The sequence below is a fragment of the Nycticebus coucang genome, chromosome 20 (assembly GCF_027406575.1).
Source record: "Nycticebus coucang isolate mNycCou1 chromosome 20, mNycCou1.pri, whole genome shotgun sequence".
In the NCBI taxonomy this organism is placed as follows: domain Eukaryota; kingdom Metazoa; phylum Chordata; class Mammalia; order Primates; family Lorisidae; genus Nycticebus; species Nycticebus coucang.
In genome coordinates, this window is record NC_069799.1 from 47,069,555 (window position 1) to 47,088,101 (window position 18,547).

The 18,547-nt window shown below is 41.9% G+C and overlaps 1 protein-coding gene and 1 pseudogene across 7 annotated transcripts in view; both read left to right on the top strand.

Annotated features, from left to right (window-relative positions):
• MPP7 (MAGUK p55 scaffold protein 7) overlaps window positions 1-18,547 on the top strand; it is a 230,649-nt gene that overhangs the window by 147,759 nt on the left and 64,343 nt on the right. For all 7 annotated transcript variants that reach the window (XM_053572981.1, XM_053572980.1, XM_053572985.1 and 4 more), the window contains 5 exons: window positions 2,970-3,051; window positions 4,980-5,065; window positions 8,090-8,164; window positions 8,377-8,573; window positions 9,052-9,116. In XM_053572981.1, coding sequence (XP_053428956.1) covers window positions 2,970-3,051; window positions 4,980-5,065; window positions 8,090-8,164; window positions 8,377-8,573; window positions 9,052-9,116 — 505 coding nt within the window. The remainder of the gene's footprint in view (window positions 1-2,969; window positions 3,052-4,979; window positions 5,066-8,089; window positions 8,165-8,376; window positions 8,574-9,051; window positions 9,117-18,547) is intronic.
• On the top strand, window positions 3,608-4,349 carry LOC128572860 (eukaryotic translation initiation factor 4E type 2-like; annotated as a pseudogene).

The following is an 18,547-nucleotide window of genomic DNA, read 5'->3' on the forward strand; positions in this document are numbered from 1 at the left end:
ACTCAGCCCATGATTTCCTCCTGTTTATTTCATTGCTTTAGGCCTTACATCCTTTGCTCTTCTAGATTGTTTACCACCTTGTACAGTCTCCCTTTTTCATAGAGAGTAAAGCCCAGTGTGTCCCATTGACAGGCTCCCTGCTGCTATCTGACCGTATCCCCTTCTGTTTTCCTCTTTTACTGTGCCCCAAATACACTGGCTGCTTTGTTCTTCTTGAGTGTTTCCTTCACAGCCTCCGTTAGCATCTTTGCACCGGCTGTGTCTTCTGGTCTGTACCTACGCTGACTCCTTCATCTCCTTTCCGTCTTTCTTTACTCAGATGACATCTTCCCGGTGAGACCTTTGTCTTCACATTGTCTTTCCTTCACCTGCTCTGGCATCCAGATCTTTCTCTTCCTGCCCTGCCTGCTCCCACCGCCGCGGTGTTGACCATCTTCTGCCATACTGTATATAATGTATCGGATTATTTCACCACTGTTAGAATGTAAGCTCAATTAGGGGCAGACATTTTCAGTTTTTCACCAGTGTATTTACAAACCTTTAGAACAGTGCCTAGCATGGTAAATTCTCCATAAACACTTGTCAACTTCATTGAGTCACAGAGTTAAGTCAAAGCGACTAGCATGAAGTACAACAAACAGGATGGTCCTATACTGAAAAACAATACAATTCGTAGTGGAGAGAGTTGATGCACTTAATTCTATGCTAACCACCCCCATATGTTAAGGGGTAAAATGATAGTATTATCTCTCACAATTCTGGGGATTGCTGGGAGATTCTTACTTGGAATCTCTCGTATGTACAGTCAGATGGTGGCTGGAGTCAGCGGAGGGTTCCTTCATTTACATGACTGACTCTTGGGGTCAGAGTTAGAAAGTCGGAGGCTGATCAAACATCTCTTTCTCCAAGTGGCATCTCTGGTTAGCTTGGGCTTCCTCACAAGCATGGCAGTTGTCCTGATTTCTTACATGGCAATAGGATCTCATAGAGCAGGTGTTTCTGTTGGCAGCTTCAAGTCTTCTTTTGAGTGCTTAGACACCTCCAAATCATTTTGCCACTTCATGTGGGGCTCTGATGTGTACATCCAGGGAGGGAAGAAACTGATAATCTCCCCCTCAGAGATAAGCCACCACTAGGGTAATGAATTCGTGGACAAAACCAACAAAAGGTTATGGAAAGATAGTATGAGCAGTGTTGAATGAAAATTAAGAATAGTGTCTCTGGTCACATTGCTTTACACAAATTCTGACTTTAACTTACACTAGTTGTCGGTCCTTACAACAAATTGTAACCCTTTGAGATTCAGTTTCTTGGCTATAAAATATAGATAACTAAACTTAGATTACTAGACTCTTCTGCCATTAGGCATGCTTTGGTGGGAAAATTTAAGACACGTTTTTAATATGAAAGTCAATCTAATTAGTTGTAATGACAATGTTACATTTCTGGTCATTTTGGCTACAATCAAACTTTTGAAATATAAGTAGACACTACCAGTAATTGGCAAATTTAAGGCTTATGACTATGGAGAGATACTTATTCAAGTCTTTGGCTTGGCATGTGCACAAGTGATGCAAAACGCTACCAAGTCACCCTGTCAGTTATTTGATTTGTATTACTGCTGTGTATGTATCTGATAGCTGCCATATATAAAGTATGCTCATTACAAATGGAGTCCTACTTTGTTTACAAATCTGCTCTTGAATGATATGAATGTGACAAACTTGAGAAAAATTCCACTCCTTTGGGATGAATTCAGCCACCATGTGAGGTAGACTTTTTTACCAGTATTATGCAATGTTGGATGGCTTTGCTAAACCACTGCCAATTTCTTGAAAGGAAAGTCATGAAAACGTTTTCAAAGTAATCATTTATGCCTGTTGTTCTTACAAAACAGCAGTTAATTTGCTTCTGATTATCTGTAAGTAAGGAATGTTGGGATTCTTTTTGAGATTGTTTTCTGATCTTATGCCAAAATGTTAGTTCCATTTGTACTAGGTACAATCCTAGTTCATTAAAACTGTGGAGTAACAGATCATTTTTCCATTCATTTGCCTTAGCCCTAGGATATATATAACTAATTTCTGGCTTTAATTTTTTTTCTTTTTCTTTATAATGATCACCAAATTTCTTTACTGTGATAGCTTAGCATAGTAGAAGCATCACTGAACTAAAAGTCAAATGACCCAAGTTTTCATTTTCTATTTATCTAATCTTTTGTCTATCAAAAGATTGTCTATTGATAGTATTGATAGTGATAGTTAACTTTTAACTATCACTATTCCACCTTCTTGATCACGTATTTTAAGGATAAAATGAAATGAAGAAGTGCTTTAAAAGGGTAATAAACAAGGCCCATTACAATCGTTCATGCCTATAATCCTAGCACTCTCGGAGGCTGGGGTGGGAGAATCGCTTGAGCTCTGGAGTTCAAGACCAGCCTAAGCAAGAGCAAGACCCCTATCTCTACTAAAAATAGAAAAGTTGGCTGGGCAACATGGTGGATGCCTGTAGTCCCAGCTACCAGGAAGGCTGAGGCAGGAGGATCACTTGAACCCAGGAGTTTGAGGTTGCCGTGAGCTCGGTTAATGCCACTGCACTCTAGCCTGGGTGACAGAGTGAGACTCTGTCCCAAAAACAAAAGGGGAGGGGGCAAAAAAGAAACAGCATTCGTATGAAAGATGTTCTTATCACAGAAAGATGTTTTGATTTGCCACACTTTGGAAGGGGTTTAACATTTCAAAAATCTTTAAATTGTGCTAAAACCTTTAAATCCTATGTAGATAGAATTTTTTATGCTTACTAATGAGTCTGTGTAAGATACATGGAATTACCTCTATTCTTCCTTTCTTTATTTTATAGCTGTTGTTTTTTCTCTTTCCAGATGAATGTCCTTTTTCCACCAATCCCCTCCCCCAACATCCAATACCTATATTTACTCACAAACACCTTTTGTTTTTCCTTAAAAGGGAGCTACCATTAAAAAGGATGAGCAGACTGGCGCCATTGTTGTGGCTAGAATCATGAGAGGGGGAGCTGCAGACAGAAGTGGTGAGAGTTTAAATGTTTGCTGACTACTCCCACATTGTGTTCCGTGTCATTAGTGGCATTTCCAGTACATAATTAAGAGGATTACTCTTTTGATATAAGATAGCAAAACAAGTGGAAAGATATTTTTCTTTGTGTTGAAATGAGAGAACCGGTTTAAATAAATGATAGATAAAGCCAACTCTGAGGTCTTAGTGTATATAGGCATCCAAAGTTATATCAAGACTTGGTTCTGGCCAGCCACAGTGGCTCACACACTTTGGGAAGCTGAGGTAGGAGGATCACTTGAGCCCACAAGTTCAAGACTAGCCTGGGCAACATAGCAAGACCCCGGCTCTATTAAAAAAAAAAAAAAAAAAAAAGACTGGGCAGCATCTGTGGCTCAAAAGAGTAGGGGGCTGGCCCCGTAATGCCAGAGGTGGTGAGTTCAAACCCAGCCCCGGCCAAAAACTGCAAAAAAAGAAAAAAAAAGGACTTCTTATTTCAGTGTTTCTGATTTGAAAAGTACTACTGAGAACATATAACCTTTAAGATAAATAAAAATGATTCCATGGGCAGTGGTGGCAGCGGTAGTGAGAGGATGAGCAACAAGTTCAACACCTTGAAAAATGATGACAGTAGGGACCATGATCAGAATGAAGAAAATAGCACACAGAAAGACGGCGAGAAGGAAAAAACAGAAGGAGACAAGAATCGAAACAGTGGCAAAAGGAAGGCTGTCGTGCCTGGACAGGCAGAGCATCCCCTGCCATACAACTATACTTTCTGGGTCTCCAGAAGAACCACAGCCATCCTACTAGCTCACAGAGCTATAAACAGAATATCAAACAGGTTGGCTCTTTTGCCTCTGTGGAGCAGTTCTGGAGGTTTTATAGCCATGTGGTATGTTCTGGGAGCCTGCCAGGCCACAGGGACTTCCAAGAAGGAATTAAACCCATGCAGGATATGCAAATTAAAATGGTGGCAAGTGGATTGCTTGGCTGTGAAAAGGTTTGGCCTCCCATTGTTGGGAGAATCTCATCCTGGCCATGTTGGGGGGAATAGTTCATGACGGGAGAGCTGTGGGACCGTGGACTCTGTCTGCTTTCAGGAGGACATTATTTCTATATGGTAAGACTGCCAGTGGCCAAGGAACCATCACCTGAATCCGGGATACACTTCAGCAAGTGCGTAACCTGCTACCTCCCCACTCCATTATGGAATTCAAAACTCAGGCTGACAACATCGAAAGGCCAGGCAGCCTGGGCCCCCAAAGGCTCCTTTTTCAAAACCTCTGGAAGCTGCAGTTGAATGTGCCATGACCCTGTCCCTCTTTGGATGGCACCATCATTGAAGCTGACATTATTCGAGTCTCTGTTCTGTTGGTCTGCAAAGATCCTTCTGTCATGCACAAGAGGAATTGGAAGAGCATTTTATGTTTTAATAACACGCTTACACACAGTAGTTAAAATATTAGCTGAGATCACTTAATAAATGATGCTAGACTTTAAAAAAGAGAAAATATAAATAAAAATTATAATATCAGTAACATGCGTTTCTTTTTTTTTTTTGGCCGGGGCTGGGCTTGAACCCGCCACCTCCGGCATATGGGACCGGCACCCTACCCATTGAGCCACAGGCGCCGCCCCCATGCATTTCTACACAAAGATCAAGGTGCTGGTACCATTCTTTGTCAGCATTATTATGTTGTGGTCTTTGATTCATTGTTCTAGAGGCACAGATTCCGAAACCTGAGAAGGGCGAAGTTCTCCTTTTCAATCCTTCAATGTGTTAAGGGAACCTAACGATTATGGAAACATTTGCAAATTACATTTTCTTTAATTATGGAATTAATTTCTTTAATTACATTTGCTTTAATGAGGGAAACATTTGCAAATCACATTTTCTTTTGTGGGTACCACTACTGATTTACCAAATCTTATATTTCTCAGGCCTTATTCATGTTGGTGATGAACTCAGGGAAGTGAATGGGATACCAGTTGAGGATAAAAGGCCGGAGGAAATAATACAGATTTTGGTAAGCTGTGAGTTTATTTTAAAGTTGCAATAAAAACAAAATTGAATCACTGTGTTTCAGACTCTTGACATAGCCATACGATAGGCTCTGCATTATAGGTGTACAAATAAATGAAACTAATTTACCTGTTGTATGAAATCTGAAACTTGAATGAAATCATCTTAGGCCTTGACAATATTCATCTTAAAGTTCATTTGTTAGGATAAAATGAAGGGAGACTTTCCCTTTTCTGTATGAAAATATACTATATAATCAAAAAAGATTTGAGTATCTCAGAACAGGTCTCTCTCGCTGAAAATTTAGTGTGTGATTAAGATGGCATTTTAAATCACTGGGAAAACGATGGAACCATTTTGTAAATGGCATTGGGTTAATTGATGAGTCACTTAGGAAAAATAAAGTTAGTCCCTATTTCATCCCCCACACAAATAAATTCCCAACAAATTAAGTATGTAAGTGAAAAAGTAACAAAATTTACACCATAAAATACAGTGTACAATTTTTATTATTACAGAGTAAGGAAAGACTTTAATTTGATGTGAAATTCAAACAGAAAAAAAGGATGTATATACTAGTATTCAAAACTTACTGTCCAGAGAAAAAGGTATCATAAATAAAAGACAAGTGGGATTGTAGGGAAAGTATTTTCCATATGTGTGATAAAAGGCTAATATCTTAATGTAGCAATCATAAAAATCAAGAAGAAAAGCATTTAGAGGAAAATCAGCAATGCACGTATATAAACACTTTACAGAAGAAAATATGATAGAATAATAGTGGGTTCCTTGGAATTGAAAAGCTTAATGGTGCTTAAAGTGGGACAGAGTACATATGTTAATATGATTTCATGATGGGATAAACTAACAGAACCTTTGGAGATGTCCATCTAAAAACTATCAAAATTTCAAATTACACACCCTTGAATCCTAAGGAAATTAAAACTAAGGAAGTAATTTGGTAAACATACATAAGCAAAATATTTTTAAAATATTCAAAAATTGTGTTGATCGTGCAAAAAGTTGGCATTGATCAAATAGTTCTTCATCCATGTGCTAGACCACTGTGGAGCCCTCACGGTGGGTGATAGAACTACACGGCTGAGTAATAGGATTGAGCCCATGATAAGTGGCACTGTTCTAAGGGTTTTTTTTATCCATTCAGAAAACACACACAGAAACTAGAAAAATGGAAGAGGATTATATACAAGATATTTGCTTTCTCTCTACCTATGCAATTCAATATTACAACATGAGAATTCTTTTTTTTTTTTTTTTGTAGAGACAGAGTCTCACTGTACCGCCCTCGGGTAGAGTGCCGTGGCATCACACGGCTCACAGCAACCTCTAACTCTTGGGCTTACGCGATTCTCTTGCTTCAGCCTCCCAAGCAGCTGGGACTATAGGCGCCTGCCACAACGCCCGGCTATTTTTTTTTTTGTTGTTGCAGTTTGGCCGGGGCTGGGTTTGAACCCGCCACCCTCAGCATATGGGGCCGGCGCCCTACTCACTGAGCCACAGGAGCCGCCCCACAACATGAGAATTCTTAATAAGATTTATGATATTGACATTTTGAAATAAATCAACCCTTTATAAAATTCTATTTATTTTACTATCAAAACCCTGTTTTACCTAAGTCGCTGTGTTGTGCTAGAGCTGCCTCCAAGCACCATTTCCCAGCTCACTTCATGCTGGGTAAACTGAATTTAGCTATGGTGAGAGAATTTATAACCACCCCCAACCCCCCCAACCCCCCCACAATTGGCTAACAATACACATCAGGGTCTTTTTGTTTCTTTGATGGAATCTTGGTTTATCAGCACACTACTGAGAGTAAGCTCAGAGAGATCCGTCTTCCCCTTTTCTCCCTCCTTCTCCACCTTGTCTCTTTTGTACGCCAGGTAGGCTGGGTTTAGTGGCTCACACCTGTTATCCTAGCACTTTGGGAGGTGGGGTCAGGAGGATCACTTGAGGCCAGAAATTCGAGACCAGCCTGAGCCTCATAGTGAGACCTCATCTCTACAAATTTTTTCAAAACGTTAGCCAGATGTCATGGCACACCTATAGTCCCAGCTGCTTGGGAGGCTGAGGCAGGAGGATCGCTTGAGCACAGGAGTTTGAGGTTGCTGTGAGCTGTGATGCTACTGCACTCTAACCCAGAGAACAGAGCAAGACCCCACCTCAAAACAAAACAAAACAAACTAGTATACTCTGTGAGCTGACAATTATGTACTCCAGCCCGAATAACAAAATGAGACCGTCTCTAAAAATAAATTGCCTATTATTTATGTTTTTTTTATAATGTTTACAATTTAGCAGAAGTAACATATTAAGAAGTAGTGGCATAAATAAGTAAATATGGCTATGATAAATGCTAGAGAGAGAGAGAGAGACTGACATGGGAGTATATTTAAAGAGAGACCTACCCACATCTGAGCTAGTCAGCAGAGGTTGGATGGTAGTATTGCTCATTTTAATTAAACTAGAATAGACAGTCTTTTTAATTTTTACTTAATCTATTACATTTTACTCTCTAAAGAGATAGAATTATGTTCTTCATTGTTTTTTTCTGAGGGGCATTGTCATTCATTGAATCATAAATTTATAACTGCACTACAGACACTATAGGGGTTTTGTCCCCCCCAGAATGGATGGTGATACTTCAGTGTAATCACCTGAACCTTGTTCATGATCTGGTTATTTTATACCATATTTATCTAAGGCACTGTGCATATTTTGTTTCTATATTGAAGTAACGTGACATGGAAGGGACTGTATTTATTGAAACCTAAAAAATACACAAGAAGTCAAAGGGGACCCGAGGGCTCATGATTGTTAACTCATTGGACAAACTTCATAAAGCTTTCTGGCACTGCCAGAATTTCTACAAAAATAATTTAATCCGTTCATTCTAAGAGTAGAAACCCTGACCTTGTAAATTTTTAGATGCGTTTGGCTTTCTACCTATGTCACTTTGCTTTTCCTTTGGCTCTCGTTTTCTAATAACTCCGACTTTCCTCTGAGACAGGCTCAGTCCCAGGGAGCAATTACATTTAAGATTATACCCAGCATCAAAGAAGAATCACCGCCTAAAGAAGGCAAGGTAATCATTACATAAAAATATATATATTTTTTTATGTGAGAGGGAAGTAATCATGATTTTCCATCTAATACTTATCTATTTTGTCCCAACAAATTTATAATATTCTGGGTTTTAAATGACTGTTTCTTGAATCGGGGTTGGCAGAACATAGCCATTTCACATGTATTTATTTTTTTAATCTTTATTCATCTAAAACGAAACTTTGCTTCCAGATGTTTATCAAAGCTCTCTTTGACTACGATCCTAATGAAGATAAGGCAATTCCGTGTAAGGAAGCTGGGCTTTCTTTCAGAAAGGGAGATATTCTTCAGATCATGAGCCAAGATGACGCAGCATGGTGGCAAGCAAAGCATGAAGGGGATGCCAACCCCAGGGCGGGCTTGATTCCCTCAAAGCATTTCCAGGAAAGGTGAGCTACTGGCGCATAACGATGGCCTTTCTGGGGCTGACCTTTTGTTCTCTGCAAAATATCCTTCCAGCAGAGCTGTGATAAAATACGCTATAAAACCTTGCCTTAGAATTCTTTATCCCTTGGGCTTGGATTTCTGTTTTGTCTAACTAAATATGAATGATGACCAAAAATAATATGACAGTACCAGGTCATGTTAGATTTTTGTTATGAAGCAAATGGAAAATAGCACATTAATATCTGAAACCCTGTTGATGTGAAGGGTGGAAAAAAAGACTCGTCATTTTGGAGAGAGGAAAGAGAATTCCGAAAAATTGGAAAGCACATGATTTATTATTTCTTAATCCGAACAGATTGCAGCGTGTTCATTTTCCCCCAGCTTTCAAGTTTTTTTCTTAGGGCGTTGGGTATTTGGGGGGTGTCTTAACCTCGGACCTGTGCTAAAAATTGATGGGCGTGTTGACCTTCCTTCCCCCAGGAGATTGGCTCTGAGACGACCAGAAATATTGGTTCAGCCCCTGAAAGGTTCCAACAGGAAATCATGTAAGTTTGTTAATAAGAATGCAGGGTAACCAAATCCTGCTGTTTACTTTTGACTATTGAAACAGGTACTCAGGGCAGAACAAGGGGTCATGTCACCTTGCAATAGCTTTGGAACATCAGTTTTCAGGAACCAAACAAATAAAGAGCTTCGTGGTGGGAATATTCATGTGAGCCTTCTGAAAAAGAAAGGAGTGATCGGGGCTGTTCAGAATCAACCCACACGCTCTTTAAGAAAGTAATTACTACTCTCTTTGATTTCTGAATTTAGGTATTTTATTAAATGGAACCTAAAATGCAACCTTTTCTTTTTTTCCATACTGGGAGGCTTGGGTAATGTATTTCTTGGTAAAGATCAGGGGAGGCAAAAACATCTACTAGTTTCTCGGACACAATAGCAATTGTGCCCAAGATCAAGTTGTTCTGGTTCTTAATTTCTTTCTTATCCTCAAATCATAAGACCTCTGGCCTGTAACCCATCCATCTGGACTGATTACCAGACCCCAATAAAAGAAAATAAGAGTGAGAAAAAGAATAATACATAGCTACCAAAAACATAGTGTGGACTTAGGTCCTTGTTTTTGGTTTTTCTTTGAGCCTAACCTTTTATCAGCTTTTTCTCTCACTGCCTGTCTTCTCAGACCTCCATCCCATAAATTTCCTACTTCACCTCCCCTAAATGTTTCATGGCTCCAGGTATTTTAGCAGTACCGCCCCCCCAAAACCCGGGCCTTTGTTTTCAGCATAGAAATTGTACATTAAACAGCAAAATGAAGAAAGAAATGGCCCTGGAATTCTACACCAACATCTGTTTTTAGTATTGTTGCATTTTTCACATCTCCTGTTATTTCTGTCAGTCTGTAGAAGCGGATAGCCCAGGAATTGCATTGTAAGAGAGCCAAACTGCAGTCGAGTATAAATCCCACAGGCAAGCAGATAGAACCCTTCAAGCAGAGCACTGATTCCAAAGCCTGCTTGTCTTGCTACATCACGTCTGGGCACAAAGGAAGAAGCATTTGTCGTAGAATGCCACACGTCTCATGACATCAGAAAGCTTAAAAGTTTCATGAGAACATCGCATTGTTTTTAAGCATGGTGACTTTTTCACCGGCCAACTCGTTCAGCTGAAAGGAACTTTGAGGCATCGGCTGACTTGCTCTGTGAGGGATATTTAAGTTGAGAACTTACACATTTCTAATATATGTGGTGTATGTGGGATAAAGTATTTGTGATTTAAAAAAGAAATACATTTGATTATACTATCTGAATTTTATACTCAAATATGAGTTACAGGCAACTAGAAATTTACAGTTTTATACAGACAGTTTTAAATTGCCCATGAACTTTATGGACACCCTATATAATAATGAATTTTTAGGCCAGGCTCAGTGGTTCACACCTGTAATCCTAGCACTCTAGGAGGCTGAGGGGGCGTAGATTGCCCATGCTCCGGTGATCAAGGCCATCCTGAGCAAGAACAAGATCCCATCTCTACTAAATAATAGAGAAACTAGCTAGACACTGTGCAGGTGCCTGTAGTCCCAGCTAGTTGAGGCTGAGGCAAGAGGATCACTTGAGCCCAAGAGTTTGAGGTTGCTGTGAGTTGTGATACCATGGCACTCAACCCAGGGCAATAGAGTGAGACTCTGTCTCAAAATAAATAAAAAGTAAATTTTTATTTTTTAAAATTTTTGATAAATGTATGTGTATTTCTTTAAGGAACTATCCAAAAGGGATAGATTGTTTTTCAGTGGCTCTCCCAAACTGGTTTCAGTATAGGTGTGTGTGACAGTGAGGGGTATAGTGGACGTGTGTGTATATTGTGTGTGCGTGTTGTGTATGTGTGGTGTATGTACATGCTTGTGTGTAGAGGCATTAAGTCCAATGGAGTCATTATGTTTGTTGATTTGCATAGTTTATTTTTATGTTAATTCTTAAATATTTGGATCTGAGAAATACCGATTCCAGGATTTACCTTTACTGAAATGTCCTCATTTTACTAATTTTCTTTTTTTCTACCTCTTGAATACCATTCAGAAATATTTTCTTGGTCTTCCTTCATTTCTCTCTTTCTTCTTTTCTTTTCTTTCCTACTTTTTTTAAAAACTAGATTTTGAGTCACTGAAAGATGTATTATTTTCAGAGAAATCTGTTCAAGATTCTTCTACTTCAATCATTAGTGTGTAGTGAAGATGGTCTTGTTCAGAGAGATAATGTATTTCTGTGAAAATTCACAGAAAGCTTATGTTTTTATTTTCAAGAATTGAAATTGTCTTTGAAATTTCCTTGAATGTTGTTGCACGGACTTAAGAGTTATACCGAAATCACTGTATTGATTCTGAACAAATTTTGGTGGCATTTCAAAGGGCTTTAACCTATGTTTTCGTAATGATTCTTTATATAATTAAATCTTATAAAGGTCATCTAACTCATGACTTTCAAGTTTTGGTACTTAGATTCTTGGAATGGGGCGTTCATGTCATCATGCCCTTTGCTAAATTATAGAACAGTGCTATGAAGGAAAACGGCACATTGACATAAAATCTTTTATTTTTATGACTTTGAATATTTATAGGATAGATTTTAAGAAAAGTTTCTGATTGAATGTAAAATGTCTAAAAGAAGTTTAATTCTGTCCTATTGGTATTTATAAATTTACAGAAGAACACAGTGCTAAAGATTTTCTCCACTGAATTTTTACAAGTGCATTTAAAACCTAGGAAGATACTATCAGCATTGGATTTGGGATAACATAGTCATGTTATCTCTTTTCACTAAGAGAATTATTAACTCACTTATAATAATTTTATGTATGTATATATATGAGACATGCATAGACTGTGGCTCTGGAGCTATAGAGCTTCAGTTAGTATCAACAGAGAAGGGAATAAAGAACGGCAACCCCCAATCTTACTATCTTTGCATTTATATTTGTCTGAAACAGTAGTTCTCAATCTGTGGGTTGCAACCCACAGGAACTGTATTAAAGGGCCACAGCATTAGGAAGGTTGAGAACCACTGGTCTAAAAGCTCTAGTCCCTGGCTGCAAGGGAAATAGTATCAGGAGCCATGATAATAACAACTTCTTTTAGACTTTAAAACTAACATCCGTGCGTAAAACTCAAAGTGTAGGTCCTAGTCATCTTTAATGTTTGGCTGTTTCCCCTTCCCCTTCTACCCTCATTCAGAATTTCAGCATATATTGACTGGGGTGTGGTGGTACACACCTGTAACCCTAGTACTCTGAGGAGGATCCCTTGAGCCCCAGGAGTTTGAGACCAGCCTGTGCAAAAAAGCAAGACCCTGTGTCTACAAAAATTTAAAAATTAGCCAGGTGTGGTAGAGTGTACCAGTAGTCTCAGCTACTCTGGAGGCTGGGGCTGGAGGATCATGTGAACCCAGGAGTTTGAGGTTGCTGTGAGCTGTGATTGAGCAGAGTAAGACTGTCAAAAAAAAAAGAAGAAGAAAGAAAGAAAAGAAAAAAATACTTGCCTCTTACAGTTAAAAGTTCCTGAAGACCAGGCACGGTGGCTCACGCCTATAATCCTAGCACTCTGGGAGGCCAAGGCCAGTGTATTCCTTGAGCTCAAGAGTAGGAGACCAGCCTGAGCAGAGCAAGATTCATCTCTCCTAAAAATAGAAAAACTAGCCTGGCGTCATGCAGGTGCCTGTAGTCCCAGCTACTGGGGAGGCTGAGGCAAGAGGATGGCCTGAGCCCAGGAGATTGAGGTTGCTGTGAGCTATGATGACGCCATGGCAAGAGAGTGAGCCTGTCTCAAAAAATAAAAAATCCTCAAAACTAAAACATGAACTCAATCCTAAAACATTCCTAAATCTTAACAAGCTCGATACAGGGACCACTCTGCCCCTCCTCTTCCTCTTCCTCATTCTCCCCCCCTTCCTCCTCCTTTTTGGGAGAATTGCTTATTCAACAAAGCAGTTTGTGATAGGAAACTTTTTCCCTCTCTCCTTCATCTAATGATAGGTTCCCACGTCATAGGTGGGTCTCAGTGATGCAGTCAGAAGAGCGGCCTAGAGGTCTGGGAGATTCTCTTTGGTATGGCCAACTTTTAGATGGTTACATAAAAGATACAGCTTAAAGTTCTGAAAATGAGTAAAAATAAATCCTTGTCTCAAGTAGCATCTAGAGGTAGTTCTTTACGACAGAAACATGGCAGCTTGCATTTCTTGTGTTCATGTAATTTAAAGCACTCTAATTTTCTGCTTCAAGCTTATTTTTTTCTCTCTCTCTCTCTTTTTTTTTTTTTTTTTTTTTGTAGAGACAGAGTCTCACTTTATGGCCCTCGGTAGAGTGCCGTGGCCTCACACAGCTCACAGCAACCTCCAACTCCTGGGCCCAAGCGATTCTCCTGCCTCAGCCTCCCGAGTAGCTGGGACTACAGGCGCCCGCCACAACGCCCGGCTATTTTTTGGTTGCAGTTTGGCCAGGGCCGGGTTTGAACCCGTCACCCTCGGTATATGGGGCCGGCGCCTTACCCACTGAGCCACAGGCGCCGCCCTCAGCTTCAAGCTTATTTTTATAGTTTGGTTGCATATAGGCAACAATACGGTATTACCTAACTTTTAAGAAAGAAATAGGAACTTATTTGAAATATTTGTTTCCTTTCTTTTTTTCAGTTTATCTTTTAATTTTTTAATTTTTATTTTTTTGACTGGGCTGGGTTTGAACCCACCACCTTCAGTATATGGGGCTGGCGCCCTACTCCTTGGGGCACCGCCCCGTTTGTTTCCTTTCTATTGAAATCTAAGTACATAAGTAACAATTATCTTTCTAATAGCATAAACATTAATTTAACTTTTAACACAATACAGTGTAATTTATGTTTAATCCGGTATATTTGGCCTTCAGAAAGGAGTTAGAAAAATCTCATTCATATAGAGGCATGTTCAAAATTATTTAATAATGATTTTTATTTATAGTTTTTATATTTATTTATAGTTCTTAAGTGTCCTCTTTTACTTATCAAAGTATAAGGACATGAAAATATCTAATTTTTCCTTTATAAAATAACTCTTATAACCCCCCCCAAAAAGCAAAATAGCTCTTATAGACTTCTTGTAGTAAAAGCAACAAGAATGCACATGGTTTTGACATCTTAAATATCAGAAAAGCAAAAAACACAAAATGTTTTATTTTGGAATTTTACTTTAACTAGTTGTGATTGTTAATATGCAAGTGAAGAAAAAATACTTAACTACAAACGACAACCCATTTCAACAAGGTATAACCTAGTTCATTCAAAGGTAAGCATTTTGTGGGTTCATAATCATAACAGCCCACAAAAAAGTTTAAACATTGACTAATGAGTTGACTGTACATGGAACCAGAGGATTGGAAGGTCTGACCATTTAAGATTAACATATAAGGGACCCTACAGGTTGTAATAAAACTTTTAAAGTGAAGTAAATTCCTTCCTCCTATATTCTTTAAGCTATGTTAGTTTTCACACATAAAGTTAACTTAGAAATAAATAGATAGCTCGTGTTGTTACATTAAGTGTGTGTGTCTAAAACTTTGTCAAAGGGTTGAGGTTTTGTATAATCAGAAACACGTGAGATTTTTAAAAATAACTATTTTTAAAATAACTAAAACTAAACTAGTTTTTAAAACAACTATCTGGCATCTTCCAAGTAGTATTAGTAAGTAAGTGGGGCCTGTCTGCGCCGCTGGGCGGAGGCGGGGTGGCCCTGGTGGCGGACAGACCCCTGAAGGGCAGGTGCGCCACGCTGCGGTCCCGGCCACTCCTCCTCCCCTCAGCCCAAGCCGAGGAGCCTCGCCCGGCGCCCCAGCACGGCGGGCGGGCACTGTGGCCCGCTGCTGGTCGCCTGCATCTACGGTGGGTCTGGAGCAGGCCGCGCTGCCTGCGGAACAGCCGGGCCCAGCCCATGACCTCCTCCAACTGGACGCTGGTGATGGAGGGCGAGTGGATGCTAAATTTTGTGCTCCGTGGTGTCCATCCTGCCAGCAGACTGATTCAGAAGGGGAGACTTTTGCAAAGAATGGTGAATCACTTCAAATCAGTGTGGGGAAGGTAGATGTCATTCAGGAACCAGGTTTGAGTGGCCGCTTCTTTGTACCACTCTACCAGCATTACCACAGTACTTACTAATACTACTTGGAAGATGCCAGAGTTCAGAGTTTATGTGGAGGTGTAGATGAGTAAATCGTAAATTTCCCATCCAGTCACTGGCCTCGCTGGGCTGTTGCTCAATTTCAGTCTCAATACACTGGGTTCTTGCACATCTGAAGATGTTTCTCACACACTATCAGGATAGATACTCCCACCTTTCCAGATGAAGGGTTCTAAGTCACATTGTCACTTGTATTTTGTCTGCGGACCCCGTGCTATGCAGGTAAAAAGAGTTGATGGGCCGGGCATGGTGGTTCACACTTGTAATCCTAGCACTCTGGGAGGCCGAGGTGGAACGACTGAGCTCAGGAGTTCCAGACCAGCCTGAGCAAGAGTGAGGCCTCGTCTCTACTAAAAATAGAAAAAACTAGCTGGGCATGGTGGCAGGCACCTGTAGCCTCAGCTACTAGGGAGGCTGAGGCAAGAGGACTGCCTGAGCCCAAGAGTTTGAGGTCGCTGTGAGCTGTGATGCCACAGCACTCTCCCCAGGGTGAAAGAGTAAGACTCTGTTTCAAAAAAAAAGAAAAAGAAAAAATTGGTGAACTCTCAGGGGTCTGTGGTCGTAGATTATTGCAGACTTTTAGGAGAGTTTGCTGGGCGGGAGGGTGAGGGAGGATTTAGGTAAGTGGTTACTAGTGTGGGGATTTGACCTTGTCCACGTGAATAATATCACGCCAGTGTAGATGCCGCTTCTCCACTTGCTGGGAGTGTCACTGCCCCTCAGAGTGACATCCAGCTGCAATGGCATTCACTGCTGCCCGCTGTGCAGGGCTCATCATGTGCTCTTTGCAAGAGACCTTCCAGTCCACTCTCTGAAGACAGCTCATTTGTCTCCTGGAGGCCTCCTTGGTCGCTCCTCTGTGATGTTTCTAATTTTTGTCTCCCGCTCTCACGTGCTTGAAGACAGCAGACAGTGGACTCCTGGGAACACTGAGGAAAACAGCTGGCTCTCCCCAGTGCCCCTGCAGGAGAGACTCACTTGGAGGCTGAAGCTGCAGGGAGGGGACAGGTGGTGGGAAGGGATGCCAGGTCAACAGGAAACTTGGAAGGAAACATCATGTTCCTCGACCTTTCCCCTGATGATTTCTAGTCAGAGGCTTGAGTAATCAAAAGTGATTTTGGCCAGCTGGGTGCAGTGGTTCACATTGGTAATCCTAGCACTTTGGGAGGTTGAGGCAGGAGGATCAGTTGAGGCCAAGTAAGAGTTTGCAACCAGCCTACGTAACAAAGTGAGACTCGTCTGTACATAAAATAGAAAAATTAGCCAGTGTAGTGGCATGTGACTGTAGTCCCAGCTACTCAAGCACTTGAGTGCAGGAGTTTGAGGTTGCTGTAAGCTATGATGGTGCCACTGCACTCTAGCCTGGGTAACAGAGTAAGACCCTGTCTCAGAAAAAAAGAAGTGATTTTTTTTTTTTTTTTGTAATAAGCTGGCATTGAATTAAAAACAGACTGCAAAGCCAGAGTACATGGGTCCTAATCCTGGTTTTGCCACATATAAGTTTTATTTTTTTCTTTGTAACTTGGACTTGAGCTCTCTCTCGGGACAGTGGATATAAACTCTAGCCCTGCCCCAACAGGGCTCCCAAGGGAGAAGGTCTGGGCTGTTGGAAGTGGGACATTCAAGGGAAATTTCTTTATCCTGGTAGAAGGCTTAATGACCAGGTGTCCGTCTCACAACAACTCATTTGTACCAGCAGACCCCCTTGTGGCTCTTGTCTGACCTGTGTCCAGTTCACTCCTCCCAGGATAGCCACTCTCTAGGAGAGCCTGACCAGGAAAACAGTCAGGTGCAGGTGGGTCGGTCAGGGAAGACACAGAGGAGGCAGCTCTGTGAAATAACAGGGGTGGTGTACCACACACGTGAATAACACACACGGGAAATAACAGGGCAGTGTATTACTCACAGACCCCAAGAGAGGAGGGCAGCATGCCCTGCAGGGCCAGCAAGAAGTGGGGAACTGTATGGCGCACACACTTAATTGGTGAGTAGGGAGCAAGAAAGAGAGGGGTACCTATGGTCAAGCCTTTATTGGGGTTCTGGGTATTAACCAAGCAGATTTCCTTGGGGAGTTCTAATCTGTGGGTTTAGAGCAAGTGAGCAGGAGCTTCATGGAGTCCTGCTGTGACTGAGCGGTGGTCACTATGGCATAGTGTCTGTGAGGTCCGTGTGGGGTGTGGGGCTGAGTCCCACTGTGACTGAGCGGTGATCACTATGGCATCGTATCTGTGAGGTCCCTCTGGGGTACAGGGCTGAGTCCCACTGTGACTGAGCAGTGGTCACTGTGACATCGTACCTGTGAGGTCCGTGTGAGGTACAGGGCTGAGTCCCACTGTGACTGAGCGGTGGTCACTATGGCATCGTATCTGTGAGGTGTGTGTGGGGTGTGGGGCTGAGTCCCACTGTGACTGAGCGGTGATCACTGTGGCATCGTATCTGTGAGGTCCGTGTGGGGTGTGGGGCTGAGTCCCAGTGTGACTGAGCGGTGGTCACTGTGGCATCGTACCTGTGAGGTCCGTGTGGGGTGCGGGGCTGAGTCCCACTGTGACTGAGCGGTGGTCACTATGACATCGTATCTGTGAGGTCCTTGTGGAGTGTGGGGCTGAGTTCCACTTGACTGAGTGGTGATTACTATGGCATTGTATCTGTGATGTCCGTGTAGGGTGTGGGGCCACGTCCCACTGTGAGCGGTGATCATTGTGGCATCGTACCTGTGAGGGTCACAGTCCCACTGTGACTGAGCGGTAGTCACTAGGACATCGTATCTGTGAGGTCCGTGTGGGGTGTGGGGCTGACTCCCACTGTGACTGAGAGGTGGTCACTATGACATCGTATCTGTGAGGTCCGTGTGGAGTGTGGGGCTGAGTCCCACTGTGACTGAGCGGTGGTCACTATGACATCATATCTGTGAGGTCCATGTGGAGTGTGGGGCTGAGTTCCACTTGACTGAGTGGTGATTACTATGGCATTGTATCTGTGATGTCCGTGTGGGGTGTGGGGCCACGTCCCACTGTGAGCGGTGATCACTGTGGCATCGTACCTGTGAGGGCCTGTGGGGTGCGGGGCTGAGTCCCACTGTGACTGAGCGGTAGTCACTAGGACATCGTATCTGTGAGGTACGTGTGGGGTGTGGGGCTGACTCCCACTGTGACTGAGCGGTGGTCACTATGGCATCGTAGCTGTGAGGTCCGTGTGGGGTGTGGGGCTGAGTCCCACTGTGACTGAGCGGTGGTCACTATGACATCGTATCTGTGAGGTCCGTGTGGAGTGTGGGGCTGAGT